Source organism: Balaenoptera physalus (assembly GCF_965194825.1).
Source record: "Balaenoptera physalus genome assembly, chromosome: 7".
Lineage (NCBI taxonomy): Eukaryota > Metazoa > Chordata > Mammalia > Artiodactyla > Balaenopteridae > Balaenoptera > Balaenoptera physalus.
In genome coordinates this window covers 99,504,799-99,527,699 of record NC_138886.1, presented here as the reverse complement: position 1 = coordinate 99,527,699, position 22,901 = coordinate 99,504,799, and the positions used below count along the sequence as shown (strand labels likewise).

General features: G+C 39.1%; 1 protein-coding gene across 6 annotated transcripts in view; it reads right to left on the bottom strand.

Moving 5' to 3' along the window:
* Nucleotides 1-22,901, bottom strand: part of LOC309665100 (contactin-associated protein-like 3) — a 235,150-nt gene that overhangs the window by 31,191 nt on the left and 181,058 nt on the right. For all 6 annotated transcript variants that reach the window (XM_082471237.1, XM_082471238.1, XM_082471239.1 and 3 more), the window contains 4 exons: nucleotides 22,545-22,664; nucleotides 11,883-12,080; nucleotides 8,113-8,269; nucleotides 1,968-2,095 (listed from right to left, as the gene is read on the bottom strand). In XM_082471237.1, the coding sequence (XP_082327363.1) occupies nucleotides 1,968-2,095; nucleotides 8,113-8,269; nucleotides 11,883-12,080; nucleotides 22,545-22,664 (603 nt within the window). The remainder of the gene's footprint in view (nucleotides 1-1,967; nucleotides 2,096-8,112; nucleotides 8,270-11,882; nucleotides 12,081-22,544; nucleotides 22,665-22,901) is intronic.

The following is a 22,901-nucleotide window of genomic DNA, read 5'->3' as shown; positions in this document are numbered from 1 at the left end:
AGACTACTGTGCTCTCTCACAGTTAGGAGTTCCCTGTCCCCTCCTCCAACCAGGACTAGAGGATTTCTCCTGGGACTCTCTCCATCTGGGACCCAGCGGCTGAGAGATACTGGAGGAAAAAATAAATGGTGAATTTTGCTTTCTCTTCCCTGCTGCTATTTGCTTTCCAGAGTCCTGAGATAACTGCTTCATGCATTCTGTCCAGGTTTTATGGGTGAGTTCAGTGAGAGAGATGGGGTGGGTTGTACTTGCTTCACCTTCCCCAGAAAGAGAACTGTGGTTTGCATATTTATGTTATGAGTGAGAAAAATAACTATACTATCATTGAGTCAAGGCACGTTCATATGCTGTCTACATTTGGACTATCTGCATCTCAGTATTTTTATTATCTGAAATAGGACCCTCTTTTTTTTCCAATAGCAAGGTTCAGAAATGCCAGGGTTCCCTCACATGGCAACACCTCCTATGGGGCCCCAGGGAGGGTTGTGGTTCCACAGGCCCCACTGTGGTCCTGCCTGGCTCAGAGGGCAACATGGCCACTGTGGCCTTTGTGGACATTGTACTTTGGCCTCTCCTCTGAGATGAGTGCCAGTACAGAGTTTGGGGCAGAGGGCTGACATGACCTGATTTTATTCCCTCTGGGTCTTGTATGGAGTATCAGCTAAGTGGGCAGAGACAGTAGCAGGTAGGCCAGTTATGGGGCCACAGCAACAATCCAGGTACAGGTGGTAATGGAGATAAATTCTGGATCCATTTTTGCAGTTAGAACCAATAAGATTTGCTGATGAATTAGATGTGGGTTATGATAGAAAAGAGAAGTTATGAGTGACTGTAATGTTTTCAGTCTAAGAAGCAACAGGAAGAACAGAGTTGCTATGCATTGATTTGAGGAAGGTTGGTGTGGAAATGCTTTCTTTTTCTTTTCTCATTTTTTTGACAAGTTGGGTTTGAAATGCCAATTGGAATGAAGAAGTACGGAATAGCCAGTTGGATGCAGGAGTCGGGAGTTCAGGAAGACTGGGTATAGGTATAGGCGTGGAGGTCATTGATGCCCATGCCATATTTAAAGCCATGAGATGATGGGAGAAGATCACCAATGGACAGCAGAGAGGAGAGAGGGTGGAGGATAGAGCCCTGGGGAACCCCAACGTTATCCCGCTGGCGAGGTGAGGGAAGGTTGGGGAGAGGAGGGTAGGAAAATTTTGTGGTATGCTGGCCACCACGTAAAGAAAGTGAATTAAAGAAGTTTGAATCATGGGAGGAATCCAAAGTTGCTGACAGGTCAACTCAGATGATATCAGAGAATAAGAATTGGATTTAGAAATGTTGAGTTCTCATTGGTGACCTGGAAAAAGCAGTTTCTGGGGAGCAATGGACGAGATGGAGGAGAAGACCTGATATTCAAGAGAGAGTAGAAGGATGAAAATTAAAGATAGAACTCACATATTTTATTTCAGTTATTTTGGGGGCATGAAGGATACGCAAGAAATCCAGATGCAGTTGGAGGGGTAAGTGGAGTTAGGAGCATCGAGGCTTCCTGTGTAAAAATTCAGAATTGCCAGAAGGCATTAATGACTAGATACACTTGATGGGTTCTGTCCTCTCATTTTCTCATTATCTTACCAATTTCAGGCATCTCAGCATACAGCAAAGTGCCTTATACTTAGTAGGTACATATTAGATGTTTGCTGAACAAGTGATATGATATTTCAGATGATTCCATGAATCTTTGCAGCACAGTCTCATGTAAATGTCATATAAAAGATACCTCTACATAATCCAGAGGTAATATGTTTTTTCTCAATTACATTAACAATATACACTTATTTTATAAAGTTAATACATTCCTAATGAAGTACAGATTATCAGTATAGACAGTGTTTTTATGAACCCAGGCAGTTCGATTTCTCTTAAAACATTGAAATGTATTAGCAGGGATGAAGACAGTTCCCCTTGCTACTACTTACTGTCTCCCGAGCAGAGCAGAGGCCCCAATGTATAAGCCACTTCAGAATGTGGTCGCCCTGTGTCTCTCATCACAACCTGAGTGACCGGCAAGTGCTTCTTATGGGAAAGGACTACTGTGTTGCTGGTCCTAGAAAACAAATACAACCACCTTAACATTATTCTGAATAATGTACAGAAAAGTAATAGTCTTTGATTGCAGTTCAAGGGGTATTAAGCTAAATTTGTAAATACCTAACAGTAGGGAAATCAAACATCTCATCTGAACACTTACAAACATACTAATATATTGAATGAGGTCTTCTGAGGACCAGAGACTTTTGTTCATCTACGTGACCATAGAGAAGAAAGCAGGCAGGTCCAAAATTATGGTCATGGATACAGGCATGAGATTACATTTCAGTGCGATTAGCAGCTCATTGCTCTTTCCAATTCAGCCACTGTGTAATAATTAAATGCAGAATTTACAGAAGCAAGAGCAATCTTCCTTCATTAAAAGAAAAAAAAAAAAAGACAAAAAACAAAACCACCTGACTGACAAGACTTAGGTTTTCAATTCTTGGACTATTGTTTTTGCTAAAGTTTCAGAAATTCCTACTGTGGTTATGAGGCATTTCCTTATTTGTTGAAGCCGTAAATTTAAAAACAAAATCAAAACAAAATACTGATTCAAAACCATGATGAAGATATGATACAATATATTCTTAAAATTAATAAATGGGCTAATGCATGGGAAAGTGCTTTGCCAAAGATTGTCACCATCCATTCATTCGACAAACACTTATTATGCATCTTCTATTTGCCAGGCCCTGTGTGTTGGGGATGTGAACATAAAACCCACCATCAATGCCCCCCAGTGGATGTTATAAATAATAACAATAACAATACTAATAATATCATCATGTAAGTGACTATTTGGGGACATATTAATATCTATGGTTTAATACAATAGGACTGGAACAGGAGCCAGAGAACCTGGCTGGTAAGTTGGCTGTACCACCACCGTCCTCTCTGGACAAAGTAGGAAGATTTTTCTATACCTTGGAAGCTGTTCATATTTTTCATTGTACACGTCAATTACATACATGCTTCTGATTTATGAACAAATACTAGTTTGTCTAATTTATTGTTCTGTGTAGAACCTAGTAAGTTTTAATTCCAAATAATTACAAAGCCACCACTCACTCCTGTATGTACAAGTTGAAACATTTGAAACTGCCACTTTTGCAGGTCAAAAAATCAGCTGTTTCACACGGTTCAACCTGACAGCTTTCCTGCAAAAAAATCTTCCTAACTTAATAGTTAATCATTCCAATTCTGCTAGGCATCAAAATATTCTTTTAAGTTAGAAAATGTAAAATTATTAAGATTTTTATTTTGTTTAAAAATTTGAACAAAGTGACTGGCAGTGCATATGGTAAGATATGAAAAATATGAAATAAAGCCCTAACATTTAAGAAACAATTTTTAAAAATCAGATTGTGTCAAAAAATCAGACTGAATTAAACAACATGGCTTTATCTGGTGAAGCCCCTGCAACTCCTGCTGTTAGAAGTACACAGGTTTCATCCCAAGCACATAACACCTGACTTTGTTGGGAACAGTATTCACAAGCTAGAAGGTGCCACTGGATTATGGGGAGGGGGTCAGTCTGGAAACTTATTTTGTTATAAACACAGGGAGAGCACACCAAATCAATTCCTGGTATTAAATATCAGTAAACATTACGAATAGTATTTTAATTCCCGTGATTGCTATTTTGGTAGAACATCTTAGAGGAAAAATGCAAGTGCGTAAGTTCTTCATTGAGGATCTCTGAATTTTAAGGAACCTTTCAAAAGCTACACTTTCTATATCGCAAAAAGCTACATTTTAATTCTGTTTTTAACATTGACAATGCATTCACAGCCCTGAAAAAAACTTTAAAAAAATCATAATGCATGTAGTGTGCATTAAGGCAGATAGCATCATAAAGTCTTTTTGTCCTTTTGTTGTTTGCAAAGTACCTTCCTGAATCTGAGAAAATTTTAAACTCTTCTTATTTAAAAATTCTTTATTAGTACAGGTCATTCCCACTGTCCATGCTTTATGCAAGATATTATATGCCATGTTCACCAGACTCATTCAAAACTGCCTAATTTTTAGTTATATCTGTTTTCTTCTTGCTTCTCAATTTTTTCCAAAATTTGTAAAGATTGCATGAATATCTAGGTATGAAAATTTCTCACAAACAGTTTTAAACATTCAGTAACAGAACTTCCAAATCCACCTTTTTTGGTTTTAGTTTCTAATGCTCTAGAAATTCTTCTGGGTTTTTTTGTTTGTTTGTTTGTTTTTCAGTAGACTTTTTTGAGATATAATGGAGCTTCGACTACTTTGAGTTGTTGGGAAAGGCACAGGGGAGAAGCACTGGGTCAACTTTAAGTTTTATAATTGCTGGGGAGAAAAAGGGACTGGTGACAGCATAATTTTCATCACCCAGAATTACACATTTTGAAAGCTCCCAGGCTCTCTTTTGGGGTTAGCTGTTCTACTGGCTCATCCCTTTGGCAAACTCACACTGTATTAATTACTGCGGCATCATAAGACTTATTCACGTCTTGTAGGGCTGGTCTCCCCACATTGTTTCCATTTTCAGAATCGTCTTAGCTATTCATGTACCATTCTTTTCCAAATAAATTTTAGAACCAGTTTGTCACTACCCCCAAAATAAACAAATGTTTAGCATTTGTTTGGAATTAAATGGAATCAAGAAAATTATTTGGAGGAGAGATGCTTAGTTTTCCTATTCATGGCAGTGGTGTGATGTCTCCACTTATTTAGGTCTTCTTGTATTTTCATAATAAAGTTTTATGATGTCTTTTTTATAAAAGTCTTGCATATTCCAAGGTACTATACCCTTTTGTTCCTTTTGCTAGTGGTTTTTATATTTTCTTATAGTAACACATTTTTGATAAGAATCCAGTTATTCTAAGGTTCAGTAAGTAGCCTTACCAAACTCTCATTAATTTCAATAATATTTCTGTATGTTCTTAGGTTTTCTTTGTTGACAACCATATTTTCTATGAGTAATGTATCTTTATTTCCTTGTTTCCAGTCTTTCCAATTGTGGTTTTGAATTGCCTCATGTATATTTTTTTATCTTTCTATTATTCATTTCTCACCTAATTGCATTGTAATCAGAGAAACTGCCCATAGGATAACAACTACTGTAAAATTTTTTGAGTTTTGCTTTATGGAATATTGGGAAAATCAGTTTGCAAAAACGCAGTACACGTGCTTGAGAAAATTATGTATTCTACAATTTTATGTTCCCAACAAATCAAGTTGTTAATTTCATTTGAAAATATTCTATCTTACTAATTTTTGTTCATTTGATTACCAATTACAAACAGATGTACATTTTTTTTTTTTTTTTTTTTTTTTTAAACTAATTAACTTATTTATTTATTTATTATTTTTGGCTGTGTTGGGTCTTCGTTTCTGTGCGAGGTCTTTCTCTAGTTGCGGCAAGCGGGGGCCACTCTTCATCGCGGTGCGCGGGCCTCTCACTATCGCGGCCTCTCTTGTTGTGGAGCACAGGCTCCAGACGCGCAGGCTCAGTAGTTGTGGCGCACGGGCCCAGTTGCTCCGCGGCATGTGGGATCTTCCCAGACCAGGGCCCGAACCCGTGCCCCCTGCATTGGCAGGCAGACTCTCAACCACTGCGCCACCAGGGAAGCCCCCAAACAGATGTACATTTAAACCTCTTCTTATCATGGTTGATTTGTAAATTTCTTCATTCAGTTTTGTCAATTTTCTTCTGTATACATTCTGAGTCATTTTTATTAGAAACATACAAGTTTATTAGCATTGTTGGTTTTTTATAGTGAAATTAAGCAATATCTTATAGTAATAGTGACCTTTGTCCACATTAAACCTTAAAACTTTACTTATTTTTTCGTATATTTGCCTGGTAATTTTTTTTTTTTTTGGCATTTTGCTTTCAATATGCCTAGGTTTACAAACAAGATATATTTGTTTTCAATTCAATATGACATCTGGATTTAAATGGTTATTTTTGTCACATTTATTGTGCATGATTACTCACACAGTTTTTATCTTGTACTTGTTGCTTTCTCTTTTTTTAAAGTCTCACTTTCTATCTTCTTTTGTATTAACTAAGTTTTTAAAATCCCATTTTTTCTTTCTTCCCTCTACTGATTGGAATATTACATGCTTTGTTTCTATTCTTTAGAGGCTACACAAATTTTAAGACATAAACTTTAAGCAATTTAATTCTAATAAATATTTACAAAACAAGTTTTAAATTTCAATAATATTTTTATTTCTAAACATTCTTTTAGTTCTTTTGTAAACCACAATCATCTCTGTTAACAGGATCTGACTGCTTTCTCATGTTTCAAATTCATACATATAGTTACATGTTATCAGTGTCTAGTATTTTCTTCTTTTAGTTTTTAACCTCTGAGTTTACAATTTTTTTTCCTTAATATTTCCTCCTGCCTCTGGGACCTTCCTTATAAGATCACTTTCTTTCATTCTGAAAACCATTCTTAAAAATCCCTCTTGTGGAGTCTGCTAGTGGTAAATTTCTTCAGTGTCTGTTTGTCTGGATTTTAATTTTATTCCACTTTTTAAAATATCAGCTGGGTAAACACTGGGAGTTTGACAGTTATTTCACTTCCGCCCTGTGAGGGGTGTGCCCCACCCTCTGTGGGCTGGGTCCTGGGCTGCTCAGGGGAGGTCTGCTGGCTGGGTGTCCTTCCTTTAAGAGTCTTGCTTTCATCTCTGCTCCTTTTAACATTCTCTTTGGTGTTCTTTGATTTCACCATGGTGTGTCTAGATATGGATCTACTTTTATTTATCCTGCTTGGTATTCTAATGTTTTCTCAAATCTGGACATTTTTCTGCTCTTTGAATATTGCCTCTTCTTAATTATCTCAAATCTTCTCTTCTGAAACTTTAATCAGACACATTTTCAATCTTCTCCACATGACTCCTCCATGTCACTGCTTTTCTCGATCCCATTTTGCTTCTCTCTGTTCTATCTGTTCTGTGTCATTTATTTACACATATTTTCCATTTCACCAATTTTCTGATCACTTGTGTCTAATATCTGATCCAACAAATCTTAAATTGGGTAAATATTATCATTGGCTAATATTCTTTTGCAAATCACAATCATCTTTGTTAATAGGATCTGATCACTTTCTCATGTTTCAATTCCAGTTTTGATTTTTCAAGCAGCTCCCATATTTATTTTATCTTATGTTTTGAATGCATCCATGATCTGAGACTTTTAGGCATCTCATCTACACTTTGCAGTTTCTTCTGCCTCCCACATCTGTCCTCTGGTGTTGTATAACCCTGGATTGTGAGCTCATGTTTGGTGGCATTTTATCTGTGGGAATCCTTTGAGGTCTGTGTGAAGGGGGAGGGCAGGCCTCCAGTGAGAATCTCATGTAATCCTATGATGAGCCAGTGGTGCTGCCAACCTGTGGCTGTGTTAACTTAATTTGAGGACCATCCAAGTTATATAAATTTGGGCTCCAAATCTGTGTGAGGGCAAGTCTGTAGACATGAGTTTTCAGGGAGCTAGTTTTTTCTACCCAGAGTGCCTACTGGAAGATTTGTCCTTGTCTACCTTTTCTTTGGGTTTGCAGCCTTCTGAGACCTCCAGTTGCATGGAGAGTTTTGTATTCTGTATATCCCCTTTCATGGACTCAAGGCCTTGTCTGGTTTCCCCTGTGTGGCCATTTAAGAAAACGAAACTGGAAATTAGGAAGGTCAGCAAACAGCCCTGGGTCAGCCAAGGGGTGGTCATCTTATTAACTGGTTTAACTTAACTTTAAGAAGTCAGATATTTCACTTTCAGTGAATGGGAAACATTAATTCCTATTTTGTCTTACTAGAAAAATAAAATGGACATGATTAGTTACTCACAAGTAAACAAAAATAGCTACCTAATATTTTAGGCTTCAGATTAATGATATCATACACATCAAAGCTTATACTTTTAACTTGCTAGGGAATACTTTAATTTTTTTCTCTTTATTATGCTGTTGTGTCCAATGTCTGCCTAAGGTACATAGTTTAAGCAATAAAAAAATTACAGTTTGCACAGGGAAATTATATGGAAATCACCATTCATTCCGGTCAGCATCACAGTTGCAGTAATATTGAGAATCAATGCAGTTCCCCTCTAATCCACAAGTACATTTTTGAGCATCAGGCAGAGAACCTCCCCAGTAAGTGTGTGTTTCATTGGTTCTTCCAACCCACCAGCTCACTGGGGTTCCATCTGAAAGACAAGTATGAGAAAGGTGACACCTACTTTGCCCCCCACTACCTGCCTCCCCAATATAGTTCCTTTACTTCCCTCTATTTAAAACATAGAGAGACTATTTTAGAAGTAAGCATATTTTAACTCTGCAATAGGATCATTTTTAAGAGGACTCCCAACTGTTTAAAAAAATATATTTTAATGCCAAAACTTACGTTGTCACCAAATTTTTTTCTTTTATCAGAAAATGAGCACGTAGTCCCTAACTCATTCAGGCACGATATTTACAAACTTCTCTTGAGGACTCCACTTACATAATTTCTTTGGAAATAACATTCAAGAAAGAATTGTCATCAAAATAAAAACCACAGTAATTTACACACTGAATCTAAAATCTGAGATCCTAAAATGCCATTAAAACGTTTACTGTTATTATGCAAAATATGGATTTCTTTCACTTTATTTATTAGCTAAAAACACTGGCATGTGTTTAAGACATGTACTTCCTAGCATGTCCTAAAAGTTTCTTGGAGACGTGCTTCTTCTTACACTGAATGGGTTGCTCTGTGTTTGGAAACTAAAGAAATGGCACTGATAAGCCTTCTTCATGCCTGAGGTGTCTTCGGCTTGAGCAAGTCCGAGACAACTACACCCAGTTCTTCAGCACATTCCCCTCCTCAGTGCAACGTATAATTAAGTGACAGGGCCAGAGGCTGCCTCCGCTCTGCAGGACTGCTCATTTACGCTAAAGATGCTGCTGAAGCCCCAGTGTGGGATTACAGTACACCTGGGGCAGGATGATCAGGAAAGAGGGCGCACACGGGAGGGTGGAGGGGAAAGAGTCCCTAGTAAACAGAGAATCAGGGCAGGAGGGGAAACGGAAGTGACATCAATTCTGCAAAGATGCCCTTCCATTTTCATGTGCTCTTTCAATCTCTTAAATTGTCCCCATCACGCCCCCACTAAGAATCTGAAACAACTTCTCCCTAACTTACAATCACCACTGCTCATTACGGCTCCCGGTTCAATGAGACTTCTGCTTCTGCTGACAACCTCTCAGCTGGTAAACACATGGACTGCATTCATTACCACGCACTGCAGGCCCAGTGGGTGCCATGTGTGCCAAGAAATCAATATCAACCATCTTTTTTTTTTTAATGTGTTGAAAACTTATCTTTAGGGGGTGGAATATCTTTTTAGTGTATTATTTAATAGGTACGTAATAGATATTTTTCAAAATTCCATCTTAAAAATGTAATTATTCAACATCCTCTTTCATCAATTTGAAGAGCAGAGAAATCATTATATGCCAATGTGTTACTGTGTGTTTAGATTTTTCTCTCTAAAGTGAAAACCATTAAGTGTTTTTAAAGGTACAAAATGCATGTGGCTCCATTCAAGATTCCTTTGAGTAACTTAAAGAATTTGCATAAGAAATAATTAGGCATAATATGAAGAAGAATTAGAGGCTGAAATGAAAAGGAATAGGAGAGATATCAATGACCAGGGTGCACGGCTCCACTTCCTCAATTATTTTAGCCCATAGTTCACTATCCTTCTCTCCAGCCACAGCTACAATCCTCAATGGCCTTAAGCATTCATAGTATGGTAACCAAATGGTTTCCTAGAGTCAACACTTACTGTCATACAACTTCCTCTTTAGCCACCTGTAATCATATCCCCTGAAACTACATGTAACACAGAGACCTTAAAGATGCTGAAGGAAAAATGTTTCAGAACCCTAGCAAGATCCTAGGCCCTCTGCCCCTCCCTGGCCCTGTTGGAAAACAAAACCTACACAAGAGCTGCTGCACTGAGGCCCCAGACTTGCTATATCTCCTCTCAAGATTACCACCACCTCAGTCTCCTGATAACTTCTGAGAATTCGAACAGTGGAAAATTCTTGAGAGAAAACTGAATTTTGACTGACATTCCCCAACCTACCCTAGAAAATTCCTGAGCTACTTGTTCCCCACACTGCAGTCCCCTTGTACTGTTTTCACACTGCAACCTTCTAATGAGGGACCCAGGCTTTGCTGTTTTCACTCCTTCCGCACAAGAGTAGAATCAAAGCTCTGCACACCCATTTGTGTCTATTGATAATACCGAGCAAATTAGTGCAACAATTTTAAGGTGTATTGGGCTACACTATTTGCCTGCCTCAACTCAACCTTAATTAAGCACCTCTGGAAATATATAGGTCTGTAGTGAATTTGTTTAAATTAAGTTTGTACCAACAATCCTCCAGTAGCAGCATATAAGAAATACAAATAACTTGAGCATGTATAGTTAATGAAGTTCCTTATTTTGTTTTTTTTAGCAGGTGTTTATTAAGTTTATAAGTCTTTTCTCTTTCCATCTTTCCCCCCAGCCCCAATTAAATACTTGTTGAAATATTTGTTTTTGTTGCTGCTGTTGCTGTTTTATATATTTATTAACATATCGAAGGGCTAACAATTGAACAACCACATGCAAATCAATAGGCAGACACTGGCCCTCCAGGCGGGAATCCTTTGCTGATCTGGGTCGTGTCCAGGTTCTGGAATAGACCATCTGCTAGTTTGTATGAGTTTGCTCCATGACTCACTGGGTGGTTTTGTTTTATGACTTTGTTAGTGGTTGGTTCCAACACTACTCTGTCTTTGCCTTGTTTTCCCTGGTTAGACAACCCATAACAATAATTTACTCTCCTGGAGGCAGCTTTCTCATTCTTCTGGGGACATACAATTTTAGCTCGGTGATCTATTTGGCATCAATCAACTAACAGTAAGTACTAAACCCACTAGCACTAACTAAAAATTCAATAAACTGGAGAGATGCAAATAAGTAGCATTTACTTCATGCCATTTATAGACGTGGTGCAATTAAGTTCTGGCAAGGTCATTTCTTAGCTCTGAAGACTCAAAAAAGAGAAAATGATTTCCTGAGTCCCATAGCTGCTGAGTGGCAGGGACTTGTCTAAGTCCTAGGAGCTTGAACTCAGAGGACCTGCCTACTGCCCCCTACTCATTCCACTCCCCAGATGCCTAACCAGAGAAGGGGCAGGTCAGCCTCCAGAAAACCGAGCAGTTTCATGAAGGCAGTGAGGTTGCACATTCCAACAAAATGGGATTTTTCAAAGGAAGAAAATATAAAACTAAAAATAAGAATTTTCAAAAGACGAAAAGATATGAGAAATAAACTATTAGCACTTAACGTTGTGTGAAAGAGCCGTTGATACCAACATTGTTCCCTAATTAACAATTAGCCCAGACACTAATTGCATTGTCTATGAAAAAGAATATTATGGGATAATCACCTCCAGATAACTAAGCCATGTTGTTGTTAGCGATCCTTCCCAAGATAAAACAGAATTAAGACGTCCCTGCCCTTCGTGGCAGATGAGCACCGAGCATTCCAGGGGCCTCCGTAGGAGGCTTTGACTGCTCAGTTGCCCAGTTGAGTCCAGGGAGAAACTTCAGATCATTCCTGGCTTTGAGCAAAGACCTTGGTCTTTGCTCCAAAGAAGAGTATCCCTGTCACTTCAGATGTGATCCGGGCACTATGGGCACAGATTCTCATGCATCTCTGGCAGGCCATTGTGACCTGTGGGGACAACAGCCCACAATGTCTGATTACTCTGATTACTCACCATGGGGAGTTGAAAGCCTTGACTTCTTGCAGTGGAAAGTCAGCTTCTGTTGGCAGTGGTCCGCATCGTCAATTACGGCCTGGAGCTGGTCCATGCTGGCTGTGTACTTGAAAAACACAGGATGGGGGCTTTCTCCATTCGAGCTTTTGACACTAACCAAGTGGGAGCCATTGTGCTGCACTGAGGTCCATGCAGTGTCTGGTGGGCAGAAGAGAGGTTGGGAGGGAGAAAGGAGACTGTGATGAGAATGGAATCATTAAACATAAATATGGAAATCAGAAGCATCTTTTATCTGAATTAAGGTTTTTATTTTTGGAGCAATCAGGTCTCTTTGACATCGGAATCAGCGAGTGGAATTCTTAAAATGTTAACAGTAGGGATTCTCTTTATTGAAATCTGCATTACCATTACTATAGTCAACATTGTCAGGGGGTCAATTTTTTAAATTCTGTATTATAACACTCAAAGTTATAAACAGAACTTTTTGGCTTTTATTTTTGTCTTTCCATTACTGTAAGAGGAAAGCGAAAGATTATCGCGTATATACTTACGTTTTTAACAAGCATATTCCTCATCTCACTGAGCATCTTTTCCTCTGATAATCAAAGAAATGTGTAAAAGACACATTTGAGGAACAAGCAGCCCACAAAACCATTATTTTGATCATGCAAAATAATGGAAAATAAGTATTTTTGACAAAAATTGACTAATAGTGTGTCAGCAACTTGTTCAATGGCCAGCACTAAAAGACACAGTGCCTTGGGGTATCTAATATAACAATTCCTAGCAGTAACCATAGCTACATGAATGCCTGCTGGAAAATTCTGGCATATTTCTGTTACATTGATTACCTATATTTTTCAAAGAGATTTAGAAAACAATGCACACTCCACAATATTTATAACAGAAGAAAAACACCTTGACTTCTTTTATCTTCCCCAAAATAACCTCCCACCATGAATGTATAGAAGCTCCCACAGTATAAAAGGCCCATGGCTCAGTGGCTAAAAGGCTGAGTTCAAGCTGCCTTAATTCAACCATATTTATAATGTCATGTCATATAACTTCCTCTGTAATATGTATTTGATAAAATGATCAGTATCCATACAAACTTGCCATATTACAAGGGCAGGAAACAGTCTTGTGGAGTTTATTTTTTATTAGTTTTTAATAGCTAATACATGAGCAAGGTTCAAAAATCAAAACAATGCTGAATGGAACTCAGTGAGGGGTCCCCTGCTCCTTTCCTGCCCTGAGAGTTTGGGTCTGGGAAAAACCTACAGCCATGCTGGTGTTTGCAAACCCTTAACACATCAAATACATCCAGAGATCCAGGGAAAAGAACGCTAAGGGCCATGGAAAAACCTCCAATTCAAAGCCTATGGAAAAGAACATCACAAAATATGCAAAAACTAGCAAGAAAAGGAACAAACTGTGAGTCAGCATGACTAATGCAGTTTTATATTCAATTAGGAAAAAAGACTTAACAGATCACCTGCCTCTCTGCTCACTAAAGGGCGCTGTGAGTGTTCCTATGGCAACTTGAAATCCATAGATTATGTTTCTCCCTTAATCATGTTTTCACTAGACATTTTATATTTCAACATTTTCCTGGAAAATTACTTAAATGCGTCTGGCATTATTTTTGGTAATTACCTACTCCCATTCACCCTCAGGGTTTCTTCCATCAAATGAAATGAGGGTACAGGGAGCCATGCAGAAGACTGTGTTAGGCTTAGGAGTTCATCAGTTCCCATGCCACTGTGTCATTTATTTTCATGGCTTAGGGCACAAAGAAAAATAATGTGCCTGAATAGTTCATACAGGCTAGTGGTCAGTATGATAAATTTATGGTCTTGCATGGCTAAGGTGTAATAATAGAAATCTTTTGAAGTGGAGAGAAGGGAAAGGTTGAAAAGAACCTCAAAACTGCCCTTCTGAAAAAATACTTTAAATGGTTGCCCTTTCTAGAAATATTATTTAAAAGACCCCAACAAAGACACATTGTTTCCCTAATATTCCACAACATATTATTTCAAAACTATGAGTAGAAAGGAACCTTTTGACATGACACGTAATCTTAGCCTTTAAGCACGAGGAGACAGACTAAGGAATTTAAGTGACCAGCATGATGGAAAAATACTTAGCTGTTATTCACGGTAGTCTGAAGCATAATTTTGGATCTGAGGTAATTAATTTTAATAGTGGTCAAATTTAAACAGGAATTTTGAACTATTGTTGAATTAGACCCTATCAGAACGTGTTCATCCAACTCACTGGAGCCTTTCCTCTGCACAGGAGCAGGGTGACCACTGGTGGCACCTGGTTGACCGTTTGCTCAGACAAATGAACCTGCAGCCAAGTTAACTTGATGGTTTGGTTTTGTAAGCAGGATATAAATAATGACATTGACTTACCATATCATATGACATCCTCCTCCTTCTGTTTGTTTTGCCAACTTAGATCCACTTTGCAACTGGCAACACTTCCTACACTTTATAATAGACCTCTGAACTATACAAGGAGTCTTTCATAGCAAAACAAGTGGTTGGATGGAAAAAGAACCAGATCTTTATTCCACAGATTCAGGTAAACACACATTGAAAGCATATCTGCTATGCTTATTTCAATATCTCCCTGAGAAAAAAAGACTTCACGAAAAATATGATGCCTTTATACTTTGTGGGACCATCGCTCATGATCTGGAAATTGACCTCGAGGAAAGTAAAGGCAAAAATCCCTTCTCCCACAGATGCCTGAAATGAAGTCCAATTTGTGTCCGAACACCACCTCTTTGGAAATGAAGCCAGCTGCCTCTGTTTCTTCTGATGGGAAGAGGGTACACATTCTGAGAAGACTGGGAAGGCAGTATGCCAAATGATTAACTTGTCACATCTATCTCCAGATAAAGCTGGTCAAGAAGATGCACTCAGGATGATAAATAAGGACAGACTGATGTAAACACTAGCAGCCATTCCTGGATCCACAAAAATAATCTGAATATTACAATAGAGACCCACAACAGCCTTCTCAGAATTTCTCCCCCTGTGTTACTATCCAGAGAGAAACACTGTTATAACCTTTTATCCAGCCCAACCCTCTGGCCACACAGATAAGGGAAATGGAAGTCTAGAAAAATTCACTTGCCCAACTTCACAAAACTATGTAACTTTGCCACACATTTCTAAGCAACCCAGCGTGAGTCGCTGAGCTTTCTGAGTAGGTAAAGTTTTCAAAGAGTGCTGAGATCTGTAACCTTCCCAGAGTGCCTTACCCATCTGAGCCCTCTACTATATTTCCAATGAAAAAACTCCAGAAGAAAATAGAACTGGATCCTGGGCATTTATGTGCCCATAGTGCTGGGAATGGCCAGCTGCGCTGCTCTGAATGTCCAATGGGTGCCCTGAGGAAGACAATGGTCAGCTCTCACCTGGCCCTGCCCTAGATCTCAGAGGCCCTGGGCCCTGCCATGTCATCTGTTTGTCAAAGCCAAGGATGACTGGTGTGTGTGTTTTATTGAAGGGGAGAGACGACAGCTCTAAGCAGACAGTCTCCAGGCCCTGGGAGGGCCCGGAGGTGGCACTCATCCCAGCCCCACACCTGTGGGCCCTCTTGATCACTATTTGTATGAAGACCCTCATAAGGGCTGCCACAGATCTGGGGCCTTGAGGCTTTTCATGATTTATTTTAATATTCTGAACACAAGAAAATGCTATAAGATACAACTGGATATCCTCAAGGGAATGCAGCTACTTCACAGCCTTCTCCCCTAGGATTTCAGAGGATGATCTTTTCATTTACTAGGTCACACTGAATACAATTTTGTGTGTCTGCTCATTCATAAGGGTAGGCATCTGCTATTTAACATGAACTGACACTTACTCAACACGACATATATTGTCCTGAGGCAACATGTATGTGTGCTTGGCCCCGTGCCTGAAACCTCCCAAGAGCTCAGTTACTGGGAGATATTATTAGTGCTTTCCCTTGTTTATCAGCCTACCACACAGCACAAGAGCAAAGAAATTTCCTCAGAGAGTACATTATATATGCACTTATAAAATTAGATATGGACAGAGTACAGGGTCATGGTCAATAAGAGATATGGGTTACAATCGATGGTCTTGGAAAAGTCAAAAAAATCCTCTGAGCCTCCAATTCCATATTTGGTAAATGGGGAAAGTGGACCAGGCAGCATCTAAAGACTGAACGCTATTGTCTAGCCGCCTTTGGATGCTAAGGCAATGAACCAAGCATGCTGCTGGCCTAACTGCTCTCTGAACATCTATATGTTTATTGTTCATCAAGACCATTCACTTTGTTCACCCATAAGGCCAGGGCAGACTGTGTGGCTGACAGAAAAGCAGGAAAATAAACTTTCCTGAAGCATTTGTCCTTTTTCCCTTCGGGCACAGTGACAGGACCTGCTCTAGAAACTCTGCATTGCCAACCACGCTAGACTGCCTGTTTTAGGAACTACCTTTACAAGCTGCAGGAGGCCGGCCAGAAAATGTACCCCCAGTGGGGGCAGGAAGGGTTCTTTCTAGGCAAAAACCAGGATAAAAGAGATGCAGGTTCATGGTGTATGAATCAATACCCATTCTATAGAGGGCTTTTAAAAAAATGACATGAGTTATGTGTAAAGCAGTTGGGCTGACTGCCCTTTGCTAAACCACAGTGCTGGAGGCCTGACACAATTTTTGACACAGGGAAAAGGATGTTTAAGGAACACAATTGTGTATATTTTAACCCCAAACTCCTGATTTATCCCCTCCTCTTCCCCTTTGGTAACCATAAGTTTGTTTTCTATGTCTGCAGGTCTATTTCTGTTTTGTACATAAGTTCATTTGTATCATTTTTTTTAGATTCAACATTTACGCTCTACTATATATAAAATAGATAACCAACAAGGACCTACTATATAGCACAGGGAACTATACTCAATATTTTGTAATAACCTATAAGGGAAAAAAAATCTGAAAAAATAGATACATATGTATGTATTACTAAATCACTTTGCTGTACACCTGAAACTAACACAACATTGTAAATCAACTACGCCTCAATTAAAAAAAAAAGAAAAGAAACACAATTGCTTGGTTTGCATAAAGGCAAGTGACTCAGCAATAATAATGAGTAAAAAAATCTGGATTATTAACTTGTTGAGTCAATAAATCAAGATCCGAAGGCGCAATGGGCAGGGATGCCATAGACCCAGTCCTCAGCTTGTTCATCAAGCCTCCAGGTGATTTTTATGGACTGGACGTTGAATCACTGCTCTGACTGCAACCTATCTTCTTTCTGTGACGATCATTCTCACAATGCAAGGTCTGAGAAGCAGTTTCTGAACCTCACAACTATGAAAATAGCAAACAACTACCCTGGGTTTAGGGTGGGCACAAACAGTTCTATCTCTCTCAGTGAGTAGAGCCATTGGCCTTCCTCATCTTGCCATCAAAGAAGTTATGTTTTGTTTCTTCTGTTTAGAAAGGGAATAGGTCCGTCAACAAATTGCACAAGCAGTCCATTCAAAATAGCTTACTATTTTGTCTTGTTTTGGTTGTCTCTGTACTAAAGGTACTAAAAAATACATGCAGAGTGTGTCCTAGTACTACATTTTTGAAGGCTGTTACCAAGGATATAATTTTTTTTTTTCATTCTGAAATCTGATTTTTTTTTTTAGGCAAGTTTAAGTTTATTTATTTATTTATTTAACATCTTTATTGGAGTATAATTGCTTTACAATGGTGTGTTAGTTTCTGCTGTATAACAAAGTGAATCAGGAATACATATACATATGTCCCCATATCTCTTCCCTCTTGCATCTCCCTCCCACCCTTCCTATCCCACCCCTCTAGGTGGTCACAAAGCACCGAGCTGATCTCCCTGTGCTGTGCGGCTGCTTCCCACTAGCTATCTATTTTACATTTGGTAGTGTATATATGTCCATGCCAATTTCTCACTTCGTCCCAGCTTCCCCTTCCCCCTCCCTGTGTCCTCAAGTCCATGCTCTACATCTGCATCTTTATTCCAAGGATATAATTTTAACCATTGGTTTAGAATTCTGTTTTTTGTATATTTTTCCAAGTGTTAGTACTTGTTTTTTAATAATTAGAGGGTGTTTAATTGTCCACAGGCATCACAGCATCATGGAGAAGGCAAATTTTTCATAGTGGACATATTTCCAGGTTGGAAGAACAGAATCAGGACCCTAAGATCTTCCTCTACCAATAAGCAGATTTGTCAGGGGGCACCTCATATGACCCCTGGGCAGTAAGGACCATTTAGATGTAACTTTGGTTCATTCCTTGGATTTTCCCCAGGAAAAATCTGGCTTTAAAAAAATTTTCATTAAATATTTTGTTGTCTAGCTGCTGGAGGTAGTCACTGGTCTTTGGACTGGCCTGTGTGTTTCTCTGTCTTCAGCACATTGCTTTCCTTACGGTGTTGAGTTTAATAAAAATCCTTGGTATTTCATCGTATTTGGAAATCGTCACTGAAGTAGTTAACTCCTGCTCTCCATCTTGGGTATGTGTGTGTGTTAATGATCCACTTGATGTTCCATCTCAGTCATAGTTATGGAACCCTTACGACATTGATCTTTTCACATAGAACAAGAATATACTAATTTCAGGAGTTTTACATGAGAGCTAGGCAACTATAAACTTCTCTAAAAACCTTTAATTACTCAAAATGCATTGTGATACAATAATCTCTATGTAATGTTTGTTCATTTGCAATGTAATATGAAGATATATAGTTATTAAGTATGCTTTAATAATAGACATTTACACATCAATATAAATCCTTAAATGATTAGCAATAATTTTCATGAATCCCTACACAAACACATACACACACATAGACACCTTACAGCTCTTAAAACTTTCCAAGATTACGTTAGAGAGTTTAGAAGATATTTAATTTAGAGAATTAATGTCTCATACTTTATCTTAATAGATGTGAACCATTCCTGTTGCATTTGTGGATGCATCAGAGCCACAGGGATTCAGTGATGGATCATTAAACCTCACCCACAGCAACCTACATAAATAGGAACAACAGGCTAATTGCTTGGACCGTGAAATGAGTAGCGGCACCAAAATTTTACATCTGCATCGGTTTTATTTCTCCATTCTGTGATGCCCTTTGTTCCCTTTCCATTTTAATTTTTTGGACGATAGAGTAGCCTGTGCCCGCTAAAACCAAAGATCCTCAGCTACACGACAGTGCTTTCTAAACCCGTGTGCACATAAGCATCTCTAGAGAAGCTTAATAATAATACAGCCTCTCCTGGGATACTGCCCCGCAGAATCTGGCTGTGGAAAGCAGAGCTTCCCCTTGGGGAACAAACACGTAGGGACCTGGAGAAGCTCCATCCTGCTGGATAGTGACAGTAAAGCAAACAGAAGCCCTCTGGTCAGGTTAAATTAATTTGTAAAGTCACACTCCAAATTATATTTTTAAAAGGTTGTATTGCCAAGGATGTTATAACCACCCAGTAGGCTTTAAGAAGATACATTACACTTGTTTTATAACCAACAGATCTCCACTATCTAACTAAATGACCAATAGGCAACCCAAACCTCACCTATTCACAACTGGAATCCTGGTCTTCCCTTACAAACATGGTCCTTCCCAAGAATTCTCCGTCTCTGTGAATAATACCTGCACCTTCTTTCCAGGGCTCGGATCCAAATACAGGAGCCCTGCTTGATGCCTCTCTTTCTCTCCATCGGTTAGTCCACGGGCTCTAACTCAACATGTCTCTCCTCCTCCTCCTCTGCTCCCAGCCTGCTACCCACCACCACCATCCTGGCTCAATTACTAGAGCAACGTCCTAACTAGTCTCCTTGCTTCCTCTTGGTGCACCGTGATGGTTAAAGGCCCAAACAGCACAGCTGGTGTGAATCCTGGACCAGCCCCTTTCCAGCCACGTGACTTGAGGAAAGGCCACCTCCTAGTCCTTCCACCTGAGTCTGTCCCACATGCCAGCTCCCCAAGGCTGCAGGCCTCCGGCACTTGCCTCCTCCCTCCCCTTGAAAGCTCCACCTCAGGTTTTCTCAGGGTCGCTTCTTTGATGTGGTTGGCACAAATGTCACTTTCCAACTGAGTCCTTTCTTGATCCCTCTATTTAAAACTGTAACCCATCCTTCTACAGTCTGTGACCCTGTTCCCTGCTTTGTTCTTCTTCACAACACCTGCTACCTTCCAACATGCCAAGTATTTGATTCGCTTCTGTCAATGATCTGGCTCCCCACCCCAGAAAGCACCCCCCACCAGGGGAGGGAAGTGTTCAGATCCATTCCCTGCTGTGGCCACAGCCGTGCCTGACTCGGGGTAGGCGCTGAGTACACATGTGTTCGATGTTGTCAGAAGCTTTTTTGCAACTCTTCAGTTTTGTGCCTTTACTTGGACGTTTCTTCAGGTCACCCGGGGAAGGAAATGATTCACATCCTCAGCAGACAGTTTTCAAGGCCATCGTGTGTCTAAACCGACCAGGAGGGTTAATCAGTAGATTTCGCCTTTTCCCTCCCTTATTTAGAGGTTCTTTCTCATCTCTAATGTAAGAAAAACCTGCTTGTATATCATCAGGTATTATTCTAAGTTACCTGAAATCAAAAGCTGGGCATCTGTTTTTACTGGCTCTTTGCATTTTGATGGTAACTACTCTTGTCTCTGGTGGTAGGGGCCAAGGTTCGCTCTGAAAAGGTAACAGCAATTGCAGGGAATCAAAATACATCAGCTATGGTATCAAATTAGCATTAAAACAAAACACCTTTGAGATAGTTACACATTCCAAAGGGGCTTTATAAATATGCACAACTAAAGCTTCATGGGGAAGCCTAGACCGTGTGTTCACTAGCATGACTAAAATATCTTTCTTTTATTACAACCATAAACTGCAGAAGATCGGGCCCTCATCTCTCGGTTATTCCTCTTCGCAGCAAATACCCTTCCTTATAAACTTGACCTCAGCCTGCCAATAGTTAACTATTAACAAAATAGCTTCAGTCATTGAAACTTCATTCATTTTGGAATGTGCCAGTTGGGATTATTTCCACCTTTCTAGAAGAATCTTGGAATTTTTCAGTGTGTATGGAACTCTGCTCATAGAATTAACCCAAGATAAAATGTATGAAAATCTTTAACATGCCCTAGACTATTCTGTGATAATTAAGAACTTAATTGATAAAGGGAAATGTTTTATTGGGATGCTAGCAACTTTATTTAGCTTTCTTTGTTCTTGGCATTCGCTTGAGCCATGGTAATGAAAGAAAATCAAAGCAGGAATTGAAATCACTTGAAGGCCTGTTATAAACCACTGGAGTGCAGTATATCTAGAATGATCCCCTGGGCTGTTTCCTAACATATTTCACTGATCACACATTTTTCAGTAAAGGTAAGCCAATGTATTTAACTCTGTCATCACACTGCAATATTTTGGTCAGTATTTATGATAAAATGTTTACCCCAAAGCCCAAAAGAGCCATACTCACACCTAGTGCAATGCCCTGCAAGTTCTTGCATTTTCTGTACCAACTTTGGGGGTAGTTTTGGGACTGGAAGATATATTTGACTGAATTCAGATCTAATCATATGATTAATCACTGCCAAAATGCTCAGATTTTGTTTCATGTATGAAATGGTAGGTAAAAAAACCACACCAGGATTGTAAGCTACTCACAAAGCATCATCATAAATTTACCCATAAATAATTCCCTCCTTGTGAGAATTGCAACCCTGTAAGGGTGACATGTAGCCATAATAACAGAAGAACAAAATTATAACTAAGTTATAGTTGCCTTAGAACCATCTATAGTTGATTTTTTTCTGATCATTAGCTCAGAATTTGCAGAGTCAAATTCTGTGGTTGTTGAAGTACCTGTTAGGTCTACACTGCTAGAGTAACAGAAAGTTTTCTTGGAGGTTTGTCCTCTTTTTATTGGTAAAATGTTATGCGAGCATGGAGGAAAAGTTATGGGTACAGACACACATAGATACAGGTACAGAAGAGGTATAAAGAATTTGTATCAATTCCATCAGGGCAGCTGTCATTCATTAAAGTGGATGCTTTGGTCCTTTGTGGTCCTATGCTTTAGGCGGAGATGTTAAATTAAAAAGTTTCAAAGAATTAAAGGCATCATAAACAATATGTCATAAACAAGTCCTTTAACATATAATTAGGTTTCTAAGGAAAATAAAATATTATTTATACAGTTGCACAAGAATAATATTATTACTTGAAGTATATACAGTTTAGAAACATTTATTATCTCCTAGATAAACTCATGTGATTACAGATTCAAAAGAATACAAATGGATGTTTTCATAAATTTGAAAAGTGAATATTCTCCTAAGTCTTTGGCATTTATTGACATGAACTAAGAAATAAAGTTTATCCTTTTTTGTTTCAGATTAATAAGCAAAGAGTTATTGTTAATTTTGCACAAAGAAAGAACATAACGTTTAATTGCCACCTCTTAACTATTTTAGAACATTATGTTTAATACTTCTGAGCAATCATATTACAATTACAGTCAAAATGCACATCTACATAAAGCTGCCAGTAGGTAAACTCTACTTTCCCCATCTGGGTTTTTCATGCACAGCAAGTATTTACATGAGTTTAACTGTCATAAAAAAGGCTTATTAGCATACCTGTCATGTTGCAATATACAAGGGATGGTCCCAGCGGGCCACTTCCGTCTGAGTCGATATAGTAGAGCCCTGAAGAGCTTCCTCTGTGCCTGTGGGCTTCACATGACTGCTCGTAGAGAGCTGCAAAGAACACGGGTCTCAGACAGGAGCTACAGTGGGATGGATCCCTCCATGTTGTGAATTAAGTGATACTTTCCCCAGTGACACTCATTCTGCATTGCTCTCAGGGACGTTTTCTTTAGAGGAGTGTTTCCCTGTTTCAGTCAGATAGAGTGAAGATTCTGCAGCACGGAGTGAAAGATTTTAGGAGGTATCACTGTGGGACATGTGGATCTGAATCCTGTATGTTCTAGAAAC